Source organism: Rattus norvegicus, chromosome 4, assembly GCF_021556685.1.
Source record: "Rattus norvegicus strain SHRSP/BbbUtx chromosome 4, alternate assembly SHRSP_T2T, whole genome shotgun sequence".
Lineage (NCBI taxonomy): Eukaryota > Metazoa > Chordata > Mammalia > Rodentia > Muridae > Rattus > Rattus norvegicus.
The window spans coordinates 54,044,810-54,062,025 of NC_141537.1; the positions used below are offsets into that span (position 1 = coordinate 54,044,810).

At 38.0% G+C, this 17,216-nt stretch overlaps 1 protein-coding gene across 1 annotated transcript; it reads left to right on the forward strand.

Moving 5' to 3' along the window:
- The first annotated feature begins 1,172 nt into the window (after positions 1-1,172).
- Positions 1,173-13,846, forward strand: Hyal6 (hyaluronoglucosaminidase 6). Its single transcript, NM_001024320.1, is given in 4 exon segments — positions 1,173-1,459; positions 1,965-2,916; positions 9,794-9,883; positions 12,598-13,846. Coding segments are annotated over 3 exon segments (1,446 nt in total). The 5' UTR covers positions 1,173-1,459; positions 1,965-1,995; the 3' UTR covers positions 13,033-13,846.
- Positions 13,847-17,216: the final 3,370 nt, after the last annotated feature.

Sequence of the window (17,216 nt, forward strand, 5' to 3'; positions counted from 1 at the left end):
TTAAGCACACACTGGTATGGAGATAGGACATAAGGAAAGAGAAGCACTCTATCTATGTAGAGTGAGTATACTTACTTCCCCTGAACAGTAAAGATGGAGAACGTTGACTCCTCCCTCTTCTATAGGGCGGACCCATTCACATTCACATTAAGATCCTATAGATGGAGTAGAGTGATGGGTAAGGAGCCATATGTGGCGACTTACGGTTCCATCTGGTATCACAATACAAAGTCCATGAAGTCTGTCATCTCAGTAAAATCCAGAATATTTGAGAGTAAGCTACTGATAGCCTCTGATTTGGAAAGTGACTGTTTTTCTTTCTTTCTCTTTCTTTCTTTTCTCCTCTTCCTTCTCCCCCTCTTCCTCCTCCTCCTTCTTCACAAACTTTGGGTGCTATGCTATTAGAATTTATATATGATTTTGGTTGGTGTGTTTTTCTAGCATTTGTTAGATTAAATAAGAAAAGATATATACTTAGTAATGTATAACTCCTAAAAAACAGACAAAATTTGACTACTTCAAAGAAAACCTGCAATATGTTTATGTTCTGGTTTAATTTCTGGCTATGATGAAGTATCTTGACCAAAAGCAACACGGGAAACAAAGGATTTCTTTACCTGACAATTCTAGGCCGTAGTCTGTCATTTCTGGGATGTCAATCAGGAACTAGTCCCTAGTCCCATCATATCCATAGTCAAGCACAGAGAGAAACAAATGTCTGCATTTTTAATGCTCCGTTATTTTTCTTTACTCTTGGAGAGGTCAGGGCCCGACCCATGACATGGTACGGCCTACCATGGTTTGGCTCCTCCTACACCAATAAACAAAAAAATCTTCGCAGACACATCCACTGGCCAATTTCCATGTAGATATTTTTTCAGTAGAGACTCTTTTACGAGGTGATTCTAGATTGTGTGAAGTTAACAGCCCAAACTAACCAGCAAACCTTAGTTTTTTTTTTTTTTTTAATTTCTTTTTTTTCGGAGCTGGGGACCGAACCCAGGGCCTTGCGCTTCCTAGGCGAGCGCTCTACCACTGAGCCAAATCCCCAACCCCTTAGTTTTAAGTATGTACACTACATACCAAAGAAACTTGGCTAGTTTCAGCCATATTGCTTTCAGGCTATGTTCTGATTGGCTGGGATGTGTCACTCCTTAGTCCCTATGTTCTGTCGAGATTCTTTGGCAGTTTTTGGTTTTAACTGACTGTGTGTGTGACTAAAAGGCTGAATTTTGTTTGCAATTTAGCTGCTGAGAATATGGCCCAATTCTTTCATAGAAGAATAGTGGTCTTAAGGAAATAATACTTTTTAAATGTTCATTTTTGTGCCCAAGAAAGGATGTTAGCGAACTCTACAATCAACAACAGATGATTGATGGCATCTCTAGTTTCTGTGTCACCCTATGCTATTCCTGTGGGAACTCTTCTGTGTTTGGAAACAATCAAATAAACCTTTGAGGTCAGTATACTTCAAATTCTATACACTGTACTCCTTTTTGTTAATACATGTCATTTCTTTTTGTTCTACATAATATTTGCCTAAGTGCCTATATCTGTTAATTTCCAAGTGGCCGTGTTTTTGGAATTTCTTTAATAGAAAAATGTAACAGTGTATTGAGATGCCCTTTTCTAGTTGGCCTCACACTAAAGGCTTGCTGGTGTATGATGGGTTGGGTCATTTACTCAGAATTATAGAAAGTTAAATTCAGAACAAAAAAGCAAGCTTGCATAGATGAACATAGTGTTTACATGGAAGAGGATTTGTATGAAATTTCTATTCTGTATTCATTAAGTGTCCTTCAACATTTCAAGGAGGGAACAAAAGTCTCACTCTTCTCTTGTTCAGATGACACCGTGAATAAGTATGTTAATAAACCCTGTAAGTCTTTCAAAATATTTAATTTATACTCTAAAACTTGCCAGGCATTTGAGTTCTTCATGTGATTGTTTGTTTTTGCTTTTAGTACACTTGTGTCATGCTGAAAACAACAATCCATGTGTAGCCAGTGGGTGGCGCAGCTTGGTGAACTGGTGCTCTTGGTTCTGGTGACTCAAGCCGCTCTCAAACCAGCAATGCCTCCCGTGATCAAGAACCAACCTTTCAACATTTTCTGGGCTGCCCCTACTTTGTTTTGTAAAGATAACTTCGATGTAAATATGAATCTTCAAGCGTTCAACATCATTCCCAATCCCTTTGAAACCCAGAGTGGATCCACTATTGCTGTATTTTATCCAAAGGAACTGGGATATTATCCTTATTTCTCTGAAGATGGAATATCCTTCTACGGTGGAATACCTCAGAATGTGAACCTCTCTGAGCACCTCAGGAAAAGCGCCAATGACATTGCGAATGCTGTCTCTTTGTGGCGATCAGAAGGACTTGCTGTTATTGACTGGGAAGGCTGGAGGCCCCAGTGGGATAGGAATTGGGGCGGCAGAATAATATATAAAAACCACTCGCTAGCCTTCACTCGCCACCATCATCCTGACTGGGCCGAAACGAAAGTGAGAACAGTTGCTCAGCAAGAATTTGAAAATGCTGGAAAAAGTTTAATGAACGTCACTCTCACGTTGGCGTTAGAAATGAGACCAAAGCGTTTATGGGGCTTCTATCTCTATCCAGATTGCTACAATTATGATTACCGGATAAATCCAGAGTTCTACACAGGTAGCTGCCCAGACGATGAAATTTTCCGCAATGACCAGCTCATGTGGTTGTGGGAAAAGAGTGCAGCACTTTATCCTTCCATATATTTGAGTAAAATATTAAAATCAGACATAAATGCACTGAAATTTGTTCATTTTCGAGTGAGAGAAGCCCTGAGAATTGCTGAAAAGGCTAGGAAGGACTATGCTTTGCCAGTTTTTATTTTTTCCAGACCATTTTATTTGCAAAGTATTGAAGCTTTGTCAGAGGTAAGAAAAAAAAGTCACATTAAAAACAATGTAGGGTTAATAGAATATATGTAAAATTTAGAAAGAAACCTTTGGGTGATATTTATTTCTCATTAAAATGTTATTCTAATATTAAAGGAGTATGTTTATTCAACTTAATTTTGAAATTCCATACAACTGATTAGACATGCCATCTAGAGTTTTAGAAGATAAAAGAAACTAATTTAGATCGCCAGTGTTACAACAGAGAAACCCAGTCTCACAAACAAAGAAACAAAGAAACGAAGAAACTCATTTAGAACTCAAGAGTTTATTGTAAAGGTTCTGGTTGTTTTCCAGACTGGAAGTGTATAAACTGGGGATTTGGGATTAAGGTATTAATCAAACGAACTTTTCATTATACAGTATTATATTTGCTGAAAGGATGGCATGGATTCTATTGAATGTTTCTTAGGAGTCCATCGTATAGGCTACCAGTGTCAACGGAGTGAGTAGTTTATATAAATAGGTATTTTGATAATTGGTTGTAACTGTCAACTTGACACAATCCCCTGGGAATCCCCTGGGAAGAGATTCTCAGTGAGGAATTGTTTAAATTGGGTTGCCCTGTGGTCATGTCTGTTGGGAAATGCCTTAAATCTGCTAATAGATGTGGGAAGAACAAACATGGGATGTAGCATTTCCTGGATTTGGATCCTGGATGGAATAAAACAGGAAGAAGTGAACTGACGAGTGGGAAGCAGGCAGACATCCGACATTTGTCTGTTCGTGACCGAATGTGACTAGCTGCTTGCAGTCCTTGCTATCTTGACTTTTTTGTAAATGCTGGGCTGTAACCTAACATTGTGAATGACAATAACCACATTGTTTCATGAGTTATTCTCCTCAGAATATCTTATCACAGCAATGGGAAATGAAGCCAGGACAGGGGTATCTTCAGCTTTAGCACCGACTATGAAGTTTAGAACTCTTTGGTGAACTCGTTTGGGACATAATGAATTTGCAGATTCTAGAAGTGCTCAACCATCAACTGGATTGTCACTTGGGGCGTTGCTGTATGGATGTAACCATTAGGCAGATAGATTCATGAGAAAATTACTGGGGCTGGAGAGATGGCTCAGCGGTTAAGAGCACCCGACTGCTCTTCCAGAGGTCCTGAGTTCAATTCCCAGCAACCACATGGTGGCTCACAACCATCTGTAAAGAGATTCAATGCCCTCTTCTGGTGTATCTGAAGACAGCTACAGTGTACTTATATATAATAAATGAATAAATAAATCTTTAAAAAAAAATTACTAACCCTACCTGAGTGCCAACAGCTCCATTATTACAATGACTAACACAAACATAAGACTGTTAGAGTTCATTTCCTTAGAACACTATGTTACAGTAAGGGTACTTAAGTGCAGAAGCAACTATTCCTATAAGATTTCAGAATAAAACCTGTTAACCTAATATTTATTATACGTTATTGATTAGACTACCTAGTTTTAGCATCACAAGATTACTAATGTTATTCAAAATGGTAGGTTCATTCAATAAAGGACAAAAAGAATTATAGCACTATGGTAAAAAAAAATTCCACTTTGACTCAAACATGAATTCACTTTTACCTTGATTTTGCTTTAGTATTTTTGATGGACTACTTTCTGTACCAGAAAGAAACCTACATTTTCAGGCAATATTAATTCTTAAGAAGTTCATGCATGTAGAGTTACTTTGCCTCTGGATAACTTTACACCATTAATTCTAATACTATTTCAAGTACAACGTAGACTAAGTTTTTATTTCAGAAGCCAGTCTGGGCCAGAGGTGGGAGGTTCAACAGGTAAAATTACTTCCTTGCTTTGCAGACGTGACAACCTATAACCCACAAGAGAAGTAGAGAAACAACTCCTGAAAGTTGTTCTGTAATCTGCACACATGCATGATTGCAGTGTATCTACACACACACACACACACACACACACACACACACTTAATAATAATAATAATAATAATAATAATAATAATGATAATATTGTTTTAAAAGCCACCTCTCTGAATACTTTAAGGCACAGCTCTTGCTTTCCAAAGTCTTTTCACAGAATGATCCTTCAACTGACAGATTTCTCAAATATCACCTTTTCAAATTCTTTTGGCAAAAAGACTATTTGAGCTACAATAACTACCAGCCTGGCAAGGAAGCCCATTGGTGTAATATTAACACCAACATCATGGGCAACTGACCACTTAATGGTCAGACTTAAGGCCTATTTCACAAGATGAAAGCTATTCTTGACACCATTATTGGGATCAAGAACCTTCAACTAGATGGATCATAAGACTTAGTGAAGAACTATTACTATTATTTAGTAGAACTATTACTATTCTACTAAATAAACAAAAAGAGAATGAGCTTCTTTTTGCACTGGATGGTGATTAATACAGAGACTCACACCTAGCTAAGGTATAGAGAATAATAAGAGACCATGGAATGTTCAACCTAAGTGGTATATATTACTTCTACTTCTCCTAAGGCTCAGGGATCATTGCAGAAGAGGAAGCAGGAAAATAGTAGGAACTATCTTATGGGTTTGCACTTATGGACTCAGAGTGGTTGTGACAGCATGCACAAGACCAACATAAACTAAAGCCAAACAGAATTCTAGAGAGGAGGTGGACACAAAGTTTCAGCCCCAGATGAGGAGCTGAGTAACTTACAGCTCCTAGGAGAGAGGGAGGGTTGGTTTTTGTTAGAGTCTAACACCTGGGAGGCTAACCATGATCCAGTTGATTGCCACACATCTCAGAGTATATGGGGAGCACAAATTGTACTTGATGGGTTAAAAAAGAAAAGGAGGACACAACATTGAACAAGGGGGATCCAATAGTTGGGGAAGGAGCATGGTTAAAACACATTGCGTGTAATAGGGTGGGCATTTCAAAGAACTAATTTTAGAGGTTATAATTATCCATTCAAAATTATTTAATGACTATGAAGGGTCAATAATACTGTTATTAATACTAACAGCAGCACTAATAATCCAAGAAGCTAAAGGATTCACTTAAAAATAAATGGTGAATTAAGAATGTTTTAATGTGTCTATGTTTTCACTGTAACCAGACACCTGAGGTCTGATGCAGAATATTTCTCTTGTTGCAGCAGATCTGTTCAGTTTCAGAGTTTAGAGCATTTCAGGTTTGGGGATTTCTGCTTAGGGATCCTTTTACTAGTCTTTGTGATCTGCAATTTTTAAGGTAATACAAGGGATGAACTTCTTCTACTATGTAAATGGTAACGCATTACTTAAATCTAAGACCAGACTTTTGCCAGGGCACATTTGAAAGAATCAACAAAAACTTCTTTGAAAGAAAGCTCCCATTGAAAAGTTATGCTTCTTAGACAACAGGTAAAAATAATCTATACTGTTGGTTGATAAATAATGCATGCACATCAGGAAAGCATTAAATTTATTAATAGCTTTAATCTACTGTATACTTTTTGATGGATAGAGTATATGGTTTATGAAGCAGAGTTCAGAGGGGATAGCCTATAGTTGACATTTTAAGTATGAGAGTAGGATTGGGAGAGATGCTTCAGCAGTTAGAGCTCATATAGCCCTTGCAGAAGACTAGAGTTTAATTCCCAGCATCTATATCAGGCAGTTTACAACTGACTGTCACCATAACTCCACAGGCCCCAACACCCTCTTCTGGAATTCCCCATGTGCACACACCCCACCCACATACACACAAAACTAAAGATAAAATCTGAGAAAGTCAGAAACTTGAAGTAGTTCAGGTTCCAAGCCTTTCAAATAAGAGACACTTATTTTTGCTAAGTGCTTACATAATTGGAGCTTTTCCAGAGTGTAGGAAAGCTTGGTCGTGGCATGAAGATTTACTCATCTGGTCCTTGAGTGCCCAGATTTTCAAAGAATCTCTAGTACATCATGGGAGAGGAAAACATTTAGACCATTTCCTCTGTTGTTCACCTTACTTTCCCTATCATTCTGCTTCTAGTTTTTGGCCTACAACCCTGAACACAACCTCCTCCTCAATTTCTAATCTACTCAGTCACTCAACTTAAAAGTCATTTGAATGCCTTCTTTCTTCTCTTTCTATTATTTGTCAACAGGTAGATAAGAATTATATGTCCAAATTAGAAATGACTCTAATATCTTCCCTCCTTTTTTTTTTTGGATGATCATTGCATTTGTTGGGCCTTCTAATTTTTCACAAAACAACTCCCATCACCCCTAGTTATTATCTTTGATCTCTACCATAGTGATACCCCTACCCAATGTTTTTTTTTTAATGACTGCAAAAATATATCTTACTAAAGTTGCAAATTTGTACTATTCTAGTAATAAATGCTTATAAGTAAGTCTTTTTCTATTGATAGTATTTGTTCTTTGACAATTTTATACATTATATAATACATTTTGATTACCCTCATACCTTCCCTACCCTCTCATACTTCCTTCCTTTTCTTGTGACTGTTGTTCCCTTCTACAGATCTCTTTTCCACATTCAGGTCCTTTTGTTCTGTTCTGTGATCTTGATTTTTTAACAAGGGCTGTCAATGGGACTGTGGGTTTGGAACTATCCATTGGTACCTGGTGGACTCATCTCTGGGTTACAACTGGAGACAATGAATGACTAACTCACCTAGACTTTCTTAATAGTTAAATGGTTAGGAGGGTAGAGTCCATGAGCTCTTCCCATTCATGATTCACTGTTGACAGGTCCAGTCTTGTGCTTGTTCAGTAAACTCAACTGTAGCTGCTTAGATAACGTGTTTGGAATGACTATATCTCACTTTAAAGGTAGAACTTTGCAGCCTTCATCCATATTTGTATTGAGAACCTTAGAGGGGTGGTGAAACAGTTATGTTTAGGGCTGAGTACTCTCAGCACCTCGGGCAGCTTGAATCACTGGATTCACAAAGCCTTTCAGTGAAAATAAAGCTTCTCTGGTAAGCTTGGGAGTAGCATTTGTCTATGAGTATAAGTATAAATATTTAGAAGGAAGTTCTACATTATATAAAGAATACTATTCAGTTTCCTCATGGAGTCTGACTTTCCTTATCACGGGTTTAAAACTTTTTGATTATAAAATATTAAAATATTTTTATATAAAATATTATTTATAATTTGATTACATTTTCCTTTTTTTCACCTCCAAACACTTCCACATACTTTTATTTAACCCTCCCCACTCTCCTTCAAATTTGCAGCCTTTTTTACTAATTATTATTATATGTATATATTATGTATGTATGTATATATACATATATTCCTAAGTATAACCTCTTCAGCCCGTATAATGCTACCTATATGTTTGTTTTCAGGGTTGGTGTTTGGCACTGGACAAGCAATTGTTGTGTTCTTCCGTGGGGAAGGTCCCCTCACCTTTTCCCAGGTTTCTTCAGTTGCCTTGTCCTTTGGGTAGTTCTTTGTGTAGAGTTGAGGCCTCATGGGCTTTCCTCCATCCAGTTCAACATGTTTATTGCTGTCATCTTTGTTCAATGTTCCCTGAGCATTAGGGGTGGGGAAGTGTTGTTGATGTATATTAGGATAGGGATCCACAATTCTGCAATTCGGTTAGTTATGGTTGAAGTAAGTGTCTTTGTTACAGAGAGAAGTCATCCTTTTCAATCTACATTTGGTCAGTGAAGTTTTCATGGGTAGAGACTGCTACTGTTAGGAGATGCAATCTCACAGTAAGCTCCCTGATCCTCTGATTCCTACAGTCTTTCCACTACCTCTTCCACAATGATCCCTGAGCCTTAGGGGTGAGTTTGTGTTGTGGAGGTATCTATTAGGACAAGGATTCACAGCTCTGCATTTTGGTTGGCTGTGGTTGTAATAAAGGTCTCTGTTGCAAAGAGAGGTTTCTTGGATGAGGGGTGAAAACTACACTTAGGTATGGGTATAAAGACAAATGTGCATGGGTTGTTAAAGATTTCTAAGGTTTAGTAAATTAGTGGTGGAAGATTCTCTTCCACTAACCATGTCCTCACTATCATTTGTCACCAAGTAGTTAGCTAGTTTTTGGTACCAGACACGGTCTCCCTCTTGTTGAGCTGCTGATCAAGTCTTAATACCAATTAGAGAGATGCTGGCTTTTGGCCAGGTTTATAGCAACATGCATGGATTTTGTTTTTGTGGAACAAGCCTGAAATCCAATCAGGCAAAGCAGCTGGTAATCTCCATAAAGATAGTGGGCACATCTTGCCTGGCATGTTGGTCTTATAATTTCTAGGGTTCACCGATGGGTGAACCAGTAGCTCGTACAGCATTCTCTGGGACTAGAAAATCTAGGCAGTCAGGAGAAAACGTCTAGTTCAGTCTCACTTGATTTCTCTGTATCCTATAACTAAGATACATGCTGTTTGCATCACTAGGGTCTCCTCAAGTAGGTAAGAGAGGTGGTAAGAGCTGATTTAACAAGGCCTCTAGGGACTTCCTGACTGACAGCACATAATGAGGTATCCCACCCTGGCACTGTGGTTTATTTTCCTTCAACACACTATGGAGTTTAGGAGCAGAACTATCTTGATACTCTTAAGTAGAGAATTTATCGTCGCAGTTGGTTCTGTTTATATACAAGGATTCATATATCTTTATTTCTCTCCTAAATATGGATATTATGTCATTGTATTGTCTTTATATGTTTATATGTCTATCTTAAACAATATTTTATAGAACTCCAGATCAAAGATTAAAATCTATGTATTTTTATAGCCTCATTATTTACAGCATTTCCTGGCATACTGAAATATTATCAGATAATCTAAAATGCTCAAATCGCCTTTTCCAGTTCTTTTATACTTTTTTTTAAAAAATAACAAACAATCTTAATGAGTTAACATGACTTGACAAAAACTTCTCCTGGTCCTTCTCTTTTATAGGAGGACTTAGTGCACACAATTGGTGAAAGTGCTGCATTGGGAGCAGCAGGAATAATATTGTGGGGAGGATATGAATATTCTGATACAAAGGTCAGTGTTGATTTCTCTGTTAGTGTTACATTCTAGTCAGTGGTTCTCAACCCTTCTAATGCTGTGATCCTTTGACCCCTCCCCCCCAACCACCAAATTAGTTTCATTGCTACTCTATAACGGTAAATTTGCTACTGTTATGAATTGACATTTTTGTAGATAGAAGTTTACTAAAGGCATAGCGACTCACAGGTTGAGAACTGCTGTCTAGCTAGTGATCTTAAACATGTAAAACAATTTAAAAACATTTAAAAATGTTTTCTCACATCAGTTGGCTGCTGATTATTTGTTTCTTTGGCTTTAACAAAGTTCAAAGACTGTAGGGATGAACACTGATCACTCACCTCTATACTAAACTGTGGCTAACAGAAGGGTGGACCAGCGTAATCTTCAATTGGGCAGCCTAAAGTAAGAAGCCGATTATTATATTCTAAGGGTATAATTTGAGGTGTGTTAAGTAACTACCCTCAGTCTTACTTTCTTCATTTAAAAATCGTACTAGACTTAAACTCACAAGGCAGGAATTTTAGTCAAATAAACACTATTATGTATACCGAACACACGTTATTATAAAAAATTGAAAATAATTTTATTATTATGAAGAATAGATTTTTTTTTACAATTTTTTATTTTGATGGTAGCTTATGATAAAAGTGTACATGGAAGGAAAATTGTATTTGTACAATAGTTGTTTGATATTTTTAAAATTTTGTAGCTAGAATATTTAACCTAGAATTTATGTTATAGCAAATTTGGAAGGTCATAATCCAGTATTGTTGATTATAGATACCATGTTATACAGCAGATTTCTAACATTTGTTGGTTAAGCATGCATGCATCTTTCAGTGCATTGATTTGGCAATTTAGATAACTCAGGTATAAGTGGGCTCAGACTGCGGTGCTTTTTGCTATTTCTTTGATTACTCAGCATAATGTCTTCTGTGTTCCTTAGCTTTGTCACAAATGGCAGAATCTTCTATTTTTTTTTAAAGATTTATTTTGAGTATTTGGGTATACTGTCACTGTCCTCAGACACATCAGAAGAGGGCATCAGATCTGATTACAGATGGTTGCGAGCCACCATGTGGTTGCTGGCAACTGAACTCTGGATTTCTGGAAGAGCAGTCAGTGCTCTTAACCACTGAGCCATCTTTCCACCCCCTTACTTCTTCTATTTTTAAAGACTGAATTACATTCAATTGTATATATATCAATCACATGATCACTATCTATTTATCTCTCGATGGCTCTTAACTGCTGAGCCATCTTTCCACTCCCCCTTAGTTCTATTTTTTAAAGACTGAATTATATTCGATTGTATATGTATCACATGATCATTACCCATTTATCTCTTGATGGACACTCGGGTTAGTTACAGTTCTTGACTACACAAAGAAGCCCTGTTTTGCATCTAGAAGTGTAGGTGCTACTTCTAGATCATAATTTAACCTTTCTAAATATGTATGCCCATAACTGTGTATATGAGCACATATGTATGTGCATGTATATGCATGCATATGGTAGCTCTATTTTTAACTTTGAAAGAGCTTCCATACTATTTTCCATAGGTCTTGTATCTTTCCATTTGAATCAGCAGGCTAAAAGGGTTTCAAACAACGCAATTGATACATGTAATCTCTACATTTGTCTTGATAGTAGCCAACCTTATGGGTACATGGTAACGTCTCATCATACTTTTGATTTGCATTTTTTCCCTGAGATTTACAAATATGTATTTATGTCTTTTCTATTTCTTTGTACAGGTGAGTTAGCCAGCTTTTATTCCCCTTGAGACAAAAATCTCTTTATATAACTGACCTAGAACGTTCTATATAAACTAGTCTGGCATTGAACTCAAAGAAATCCACCTGCCTCTGCCTTCCAATTAAGTGTTGGGATTAAAGATGTGTGCCACCACGTCCCTGTCTGTTTATTATCCATATTTTCTATGTTAGGGACTGAACCTGAGGCTTCAATATGTTTGGCAAGGGCTGTCCCAGTGAGCTATATCCCTGGCTTTCATTTTATCTCATGTTTTTAGATGAGATCTTATTACATTGTCTGGGAGGGCCTTGAACTCAACTCTGTGGGTCACGCAAGCCTCAGACTTGTGATTCTCTTCCACAGCCTCCCAAGAAGCTGGTTATAGGTCTATACCATCAAACTTGGCTGTGCTGGTGTTTGTTTTGTTCCTTTCAGTTATCGTGCATGTTTTTTTGAGTCACTTCTAGATGTGTAACTAGTTACTGTGGGAAATAGGGGTTTTACACATCTTTTCTTTTACTTTGTAGAATATCTTCTCATTCCACTGACAATTCTGCTTTTTCTTTGTTTGTAGAGTGTTAAGTCTGACATAATTCCTCTTGTTCCTTTAGTCTTCTGCAAAAAAGCTGTCACAGTTGACAGGAATTAGGAAGAAAAGCACTTTCTGCTTAAAGTTTTATCAGTTTTTTTTTTGTGTGTGTGTGTTTAAGTTTAAGCAACTTTTTGTTGTTTTGTATGTTATATAAGTGAGTTTGTATGTTATATAAGTGAGTGGTTCTACTTTGTTTAGATCATCCCCCTCCCCCAACACTATTTGTTAACAAGTTGATCTTTTCCATGTTGTGTATTCTAGATACCCTTGTCAAAGTTCACTTGATTGTATACATGTGAATTTATTTCTCTGGACTCTGTTCTGTTCTATAAGCATCTCTTATATTTTTTTCTTACAGGAGACTTGCTTATCTTTGCAACAAACTGTTCATGGGCTATTGGGCCCCTATGCTCTCAATGTAACATCAGCAGCAAAGCTCTGTAGTCAAAGTCTATGTAACAGCCATGGAAGATGTATTCGGAAGACCCCCGACTCCTCCTTTTATCTGCATATGCCTGAAGATAGCCAAAAGAATTCTGTCACGAGCAAAGGTGTCAATTTTGTCATTTCTCCAAAAAGTAAACTGAAGGCAATAGTGAATATGAAGAATGGATTTGTGTGTCACTGTTACTATGGCTGGCACGGAGAGTCCTGCAGATCTCACTCTCCAAATCTCCAAAAGAACAAGGTTCCTGCAACTGGATTTAATTTAGCAGTTTCTGTTGGCATGGCCTTATTTGTGATTCTGATGAATTTTTTCCTATTCCCTACTACAATGGTAATTTTTCTGTAAAACACCGAAGAGAAGAAAACATTATCTTTCTCTGATTGCAAGCCTTTTCTAAAGAACTTTTAGTTTTAAGTTTCATACACATTGTTGGTTGCTCAGTTCATGGTGGGTAATTGGAATTCTAATCTCATGGAGATTAGAAGTTAAGGATAAACAGACACGTATGATGGTGATAGTAGTCTATAGAATTAAGAGGAAACAGGTTTAAGGCATTAGGAGGTATTAGAAAGCACTGGAAATTTTATAAAAGATTATCACATAAGGCCTTTGTAGTGAGAAATCAGGGAGCAGATGAATTAAGTCAACACTATCAGGGAGACAGATATTAGAGTTTTCTCCTATAATATGAGCACCTGGAAGGCAGAGATAGATGACAAGTTCAAGGCCAGCTTAGCTGACAAAGTGAGCTCAAGTCAGTCAAGACAACATAGTGAGAGTTTGTCTGGGGGGCATGGTTGGGGGGATAAGGAACTAGAAACAAAATAGGAAAGATCCAAAAGAATGTATCTGGGAAATAAAAAAAAAAAGAGCAAATCCAGAGGAAAGGACTCTGCATTCCAGGGATTGTGAACTTTTAAATCACAACAATAACAAAAACAACAGCACCAACAAGAAGGACACCAATAGGATCGTCACCTATGGAGATGAAAATGACTCTTTAAATGGTCTCATCAAGGATTAACTTTATCCAGAGTTCATTTGTCTCATCAATATCAAAAGATAAACTTTACTAGCTTTCTACACAATTGAATTTGTGTCAGAAATTCTTTTGTTCAGTACTTTTTGGTTTATTGAAATACACTCTAACCAAACAGCCTCTTAATTGTCACTGGATGGTAATTCATTTGAAAATTTCGTTATGGTGACCTGACATAACCTAGCTGTCATCCAAATAATTTTATTTCACAAAGACCCAATGTTTCCACAAAGGCTCAATAGAGTGTGGTGTCCTATTATTAGTTTTCTAAGGCTAGGACAGGTATTTTCCTCTCTAATATGTCTTAAATTTTGCATTATTAGGTAGATATCATCCTGGAACACACATAGAACTTTATGAAAAGTCATAAAGTCAGATTCTCACAGTCACATTAATTGCTTCATTAATTAGTTATTCCATTATGTGTTCTGGGAAAAAGTAAAAAGTAAAGAAAGCAGTATGGGAACCTAGATTGATGGGCATGTATAAATTCTCCTGTTGTGTTGGTCTCCTGTAGCACAAAACCCATATTTACAGGAACTAAAGCCTTTGGCACAAGCATGCAATGTCTTTCATAAGCATTCAGTTGCCTACTAAGACACACAAGGAGCAACGACTCTTCCTAGTCTTCCAGTGATGAAAAAGTATTTAACAGCTATTACATCAGGGCTCAGACACCTAACTCCTTCTGGTAAAGCAGGAAAGGCAAATGTTGAGTAATAATACCATTTTGAAGATGAAGGTAATAAAACAGGTAAAGAATAATAGAGACATGCTCAGTTGTATCCAGCTACCAATGAATGCATTAGAGGCAGAATCCACTGTTTAAAATGCCCCTGAACTAAACCACTACCCAAAGACTATACATGGACAGACCCATGGCTCCAGCCGCATATGTAGCAGAGGATGGCCTTGTTGGGCACTAATGGGAGAAGTCCTGCTAAGGCTGGGTCCCCTAGTGTAGGCAAATGTTGGGAGTGGGTGGGAAGGGGGGGTGGTTGGAGAAGGGGAACACTGTTATAGAAAAAGAAGAGGGGGATGGGATAGGAAGCTTATGGCCAGGGAAATCAGGAAAGGGAATGACATTTGAAATGTAAATAAGAAATATCCAATAAAAAAATAAAATGCTCCTGAAATCATTAGGGAATATGAAAGGATTGGTATATTAGGAGAAAGGGGAAAACAATTAGTAGAAGAAATGCTAGCAACCCTAGATAGTCATTTACAGTTTTCTAAGTAAGAACACTAATGGATTTGATTTCACTAGTATTATAAAATACAAACAATGCCACATTTTGGTTCTTTAAAATATTTTTGTGTATGACTTGCATTGCTTATATCTAGGTATCTACATCACGTGCATGCAGTGCCCTCAGAGGCTAGAAGAGGGTTTCAGGTCCCCTAGAATTGGAATCCTGGACAGTAGTGAGGTGCCATGTGGGTGCTGGGAACCCTACCCAGGTCCGCTTCCAGAACAGTTCGTGCTCCTCAGTGTAGAGCCATCTCAGGAGCCCCAACGGTCACATTTCTAACAGGAGATTTTTACAACTGTCCTTTGCAAATCTGAAGTCAAATTCAGGCCTTGTTGTCTCTTCCGTTAGCTGGCATATGCTTGCACTCTGTGCTTCATTAGCCACCTCGTGAAAATGAGAAGTAGTCGTGTTTAACTCAAAGACAAAGACATTTGTGTCTTTCATATCTATTTCAGATATGCTTCCTAAGGCAACCAGCAAAGGAATCCTCTGTTGGCCCAATGTCTAACAAAGTATGTGACTTCAGTAGAGGGAGCATCTTACAAGATGATAAAGATTATGTTAGAAACTTGTGGGAGGGGCTACCAATTACATTTTTTCCCCACTAATTTATTAACTCACTTTACATCTGGGTCTCTCGGGCTCCACCACCTCCTAATCTCCCAACCCATTGTTATAAATCCATCTCCCCATTACCCCATCTCCCTCACCTTTGACCTGAGTGAGCCTAGCAGAAGGAACAAGTTAGTGTTGGGTTAGCACTCTCTACCTCCCATTCATTGTTGAACAAACAAGCATAGCAGTCTTTGTTTAGACACAACCCTTTCCTTTAGTCACTTATATTTCTCCCTCACCATTCCACACTGCTCCTTCTTTCCAATCAGAAGGGATGCACATCTTCATCTCACAAACAGAATGTTATAATCACACCCCTCGGCTCTCAGCGAATTTGTGGCGTGTTTATTTTTATAGGAATGGCTTTCTTCACCATGTCTTTTGAAGTTCTCTTCAAATACAGACTACTGCCTTCAGCTCAGGGGGACTTTACTATTTAAAGTTAATTCTGTTCCCTCTTTCCCTCTGTTCATTTGCAACATTTCTATTGGATTGAGTCCTGGCTCTTCTGTATCAGTCTTGTGTTGCTTTTCTCTCTAGTGTTCTAAGCTTTTATGAAATTCTTGCTTTGTATTGTGTTTTTTTTTCCTCACTTTTTTTTCTATAGCACCCAGTTTAATCCTCTGATTTTAAAGAGTTCTTTTGGGGTGGGGGGCTGGATACATGTCATTCTTCCTTTCTCATGGTAGCAGATTTAGCACCAATCTAAATCTCTGTAAAAATATCAGGTTTTGTTACTGCTTTATTATTTTCTGACACAGGATCACCGGGTCTTCTAATGCTGTGCATGCTGGCCTTGAACTCAGAATTCTTCTTCTGTGGACTTGATACTTGTAGTGGTTTGAATATGCTTGGCCCAGGAAGTGGTACTATTAGGAGGTATGGCCTTGTTGGAGGAAGTGTATCATTGTGGGCAAGGGCTTTAAGACCCTCATCCTATATGGAGAAAGAGGAACACTCCTCCATCGTTGGTGGGATTGCATACTGGTACAACCATTCTGGAAATCAGTCTGGAGGATCCTCAGAAAATTGGACATTGAACTGCCTGAGGATCCAGCTATACCTCTCTTGGGCATAAACCCAAAAGATGCCCCAACATATAAAAAAGACACGTGCTCCACCATGTTCATCGCAGCCTTATTTATAATAGCCAGAAGCTGGAAAGAACCCAGATGCCCTTCAACAGAGGAATGGATACAGAAAATGTGGTACATCTACACAATGGAATATTACTCAGCTATCAAAAACAATGACTTTATGAAATTCGTAGGCAAATGGTTGGAACTGGAAAATATCATCCTGAGTGAGCTAACCCAATCACAGAAAGACATACATGGTATGCACTCATTGATAAGTGGCTATTAGCCCAAATGCTTGAATTACCCTAGATGCCTAGAACACATGAAACTCAAGACGGATGATCAAAATGTGAATGTTTCACTCCTTCTTTAAAAGGGGAACAAGAATACCCTTGGCAGGGAAGAGAGAGGCAAAGATTAAAACAGAGACTGAAGGAACACCCATTCAGAGCCTGCCCCACATGTGGCCCATACATATACAGCCATCCAATTAGACAAGATGGATGAAGCAAAGAAGTGCAGGCCGACAGGAGCCGGATGTAG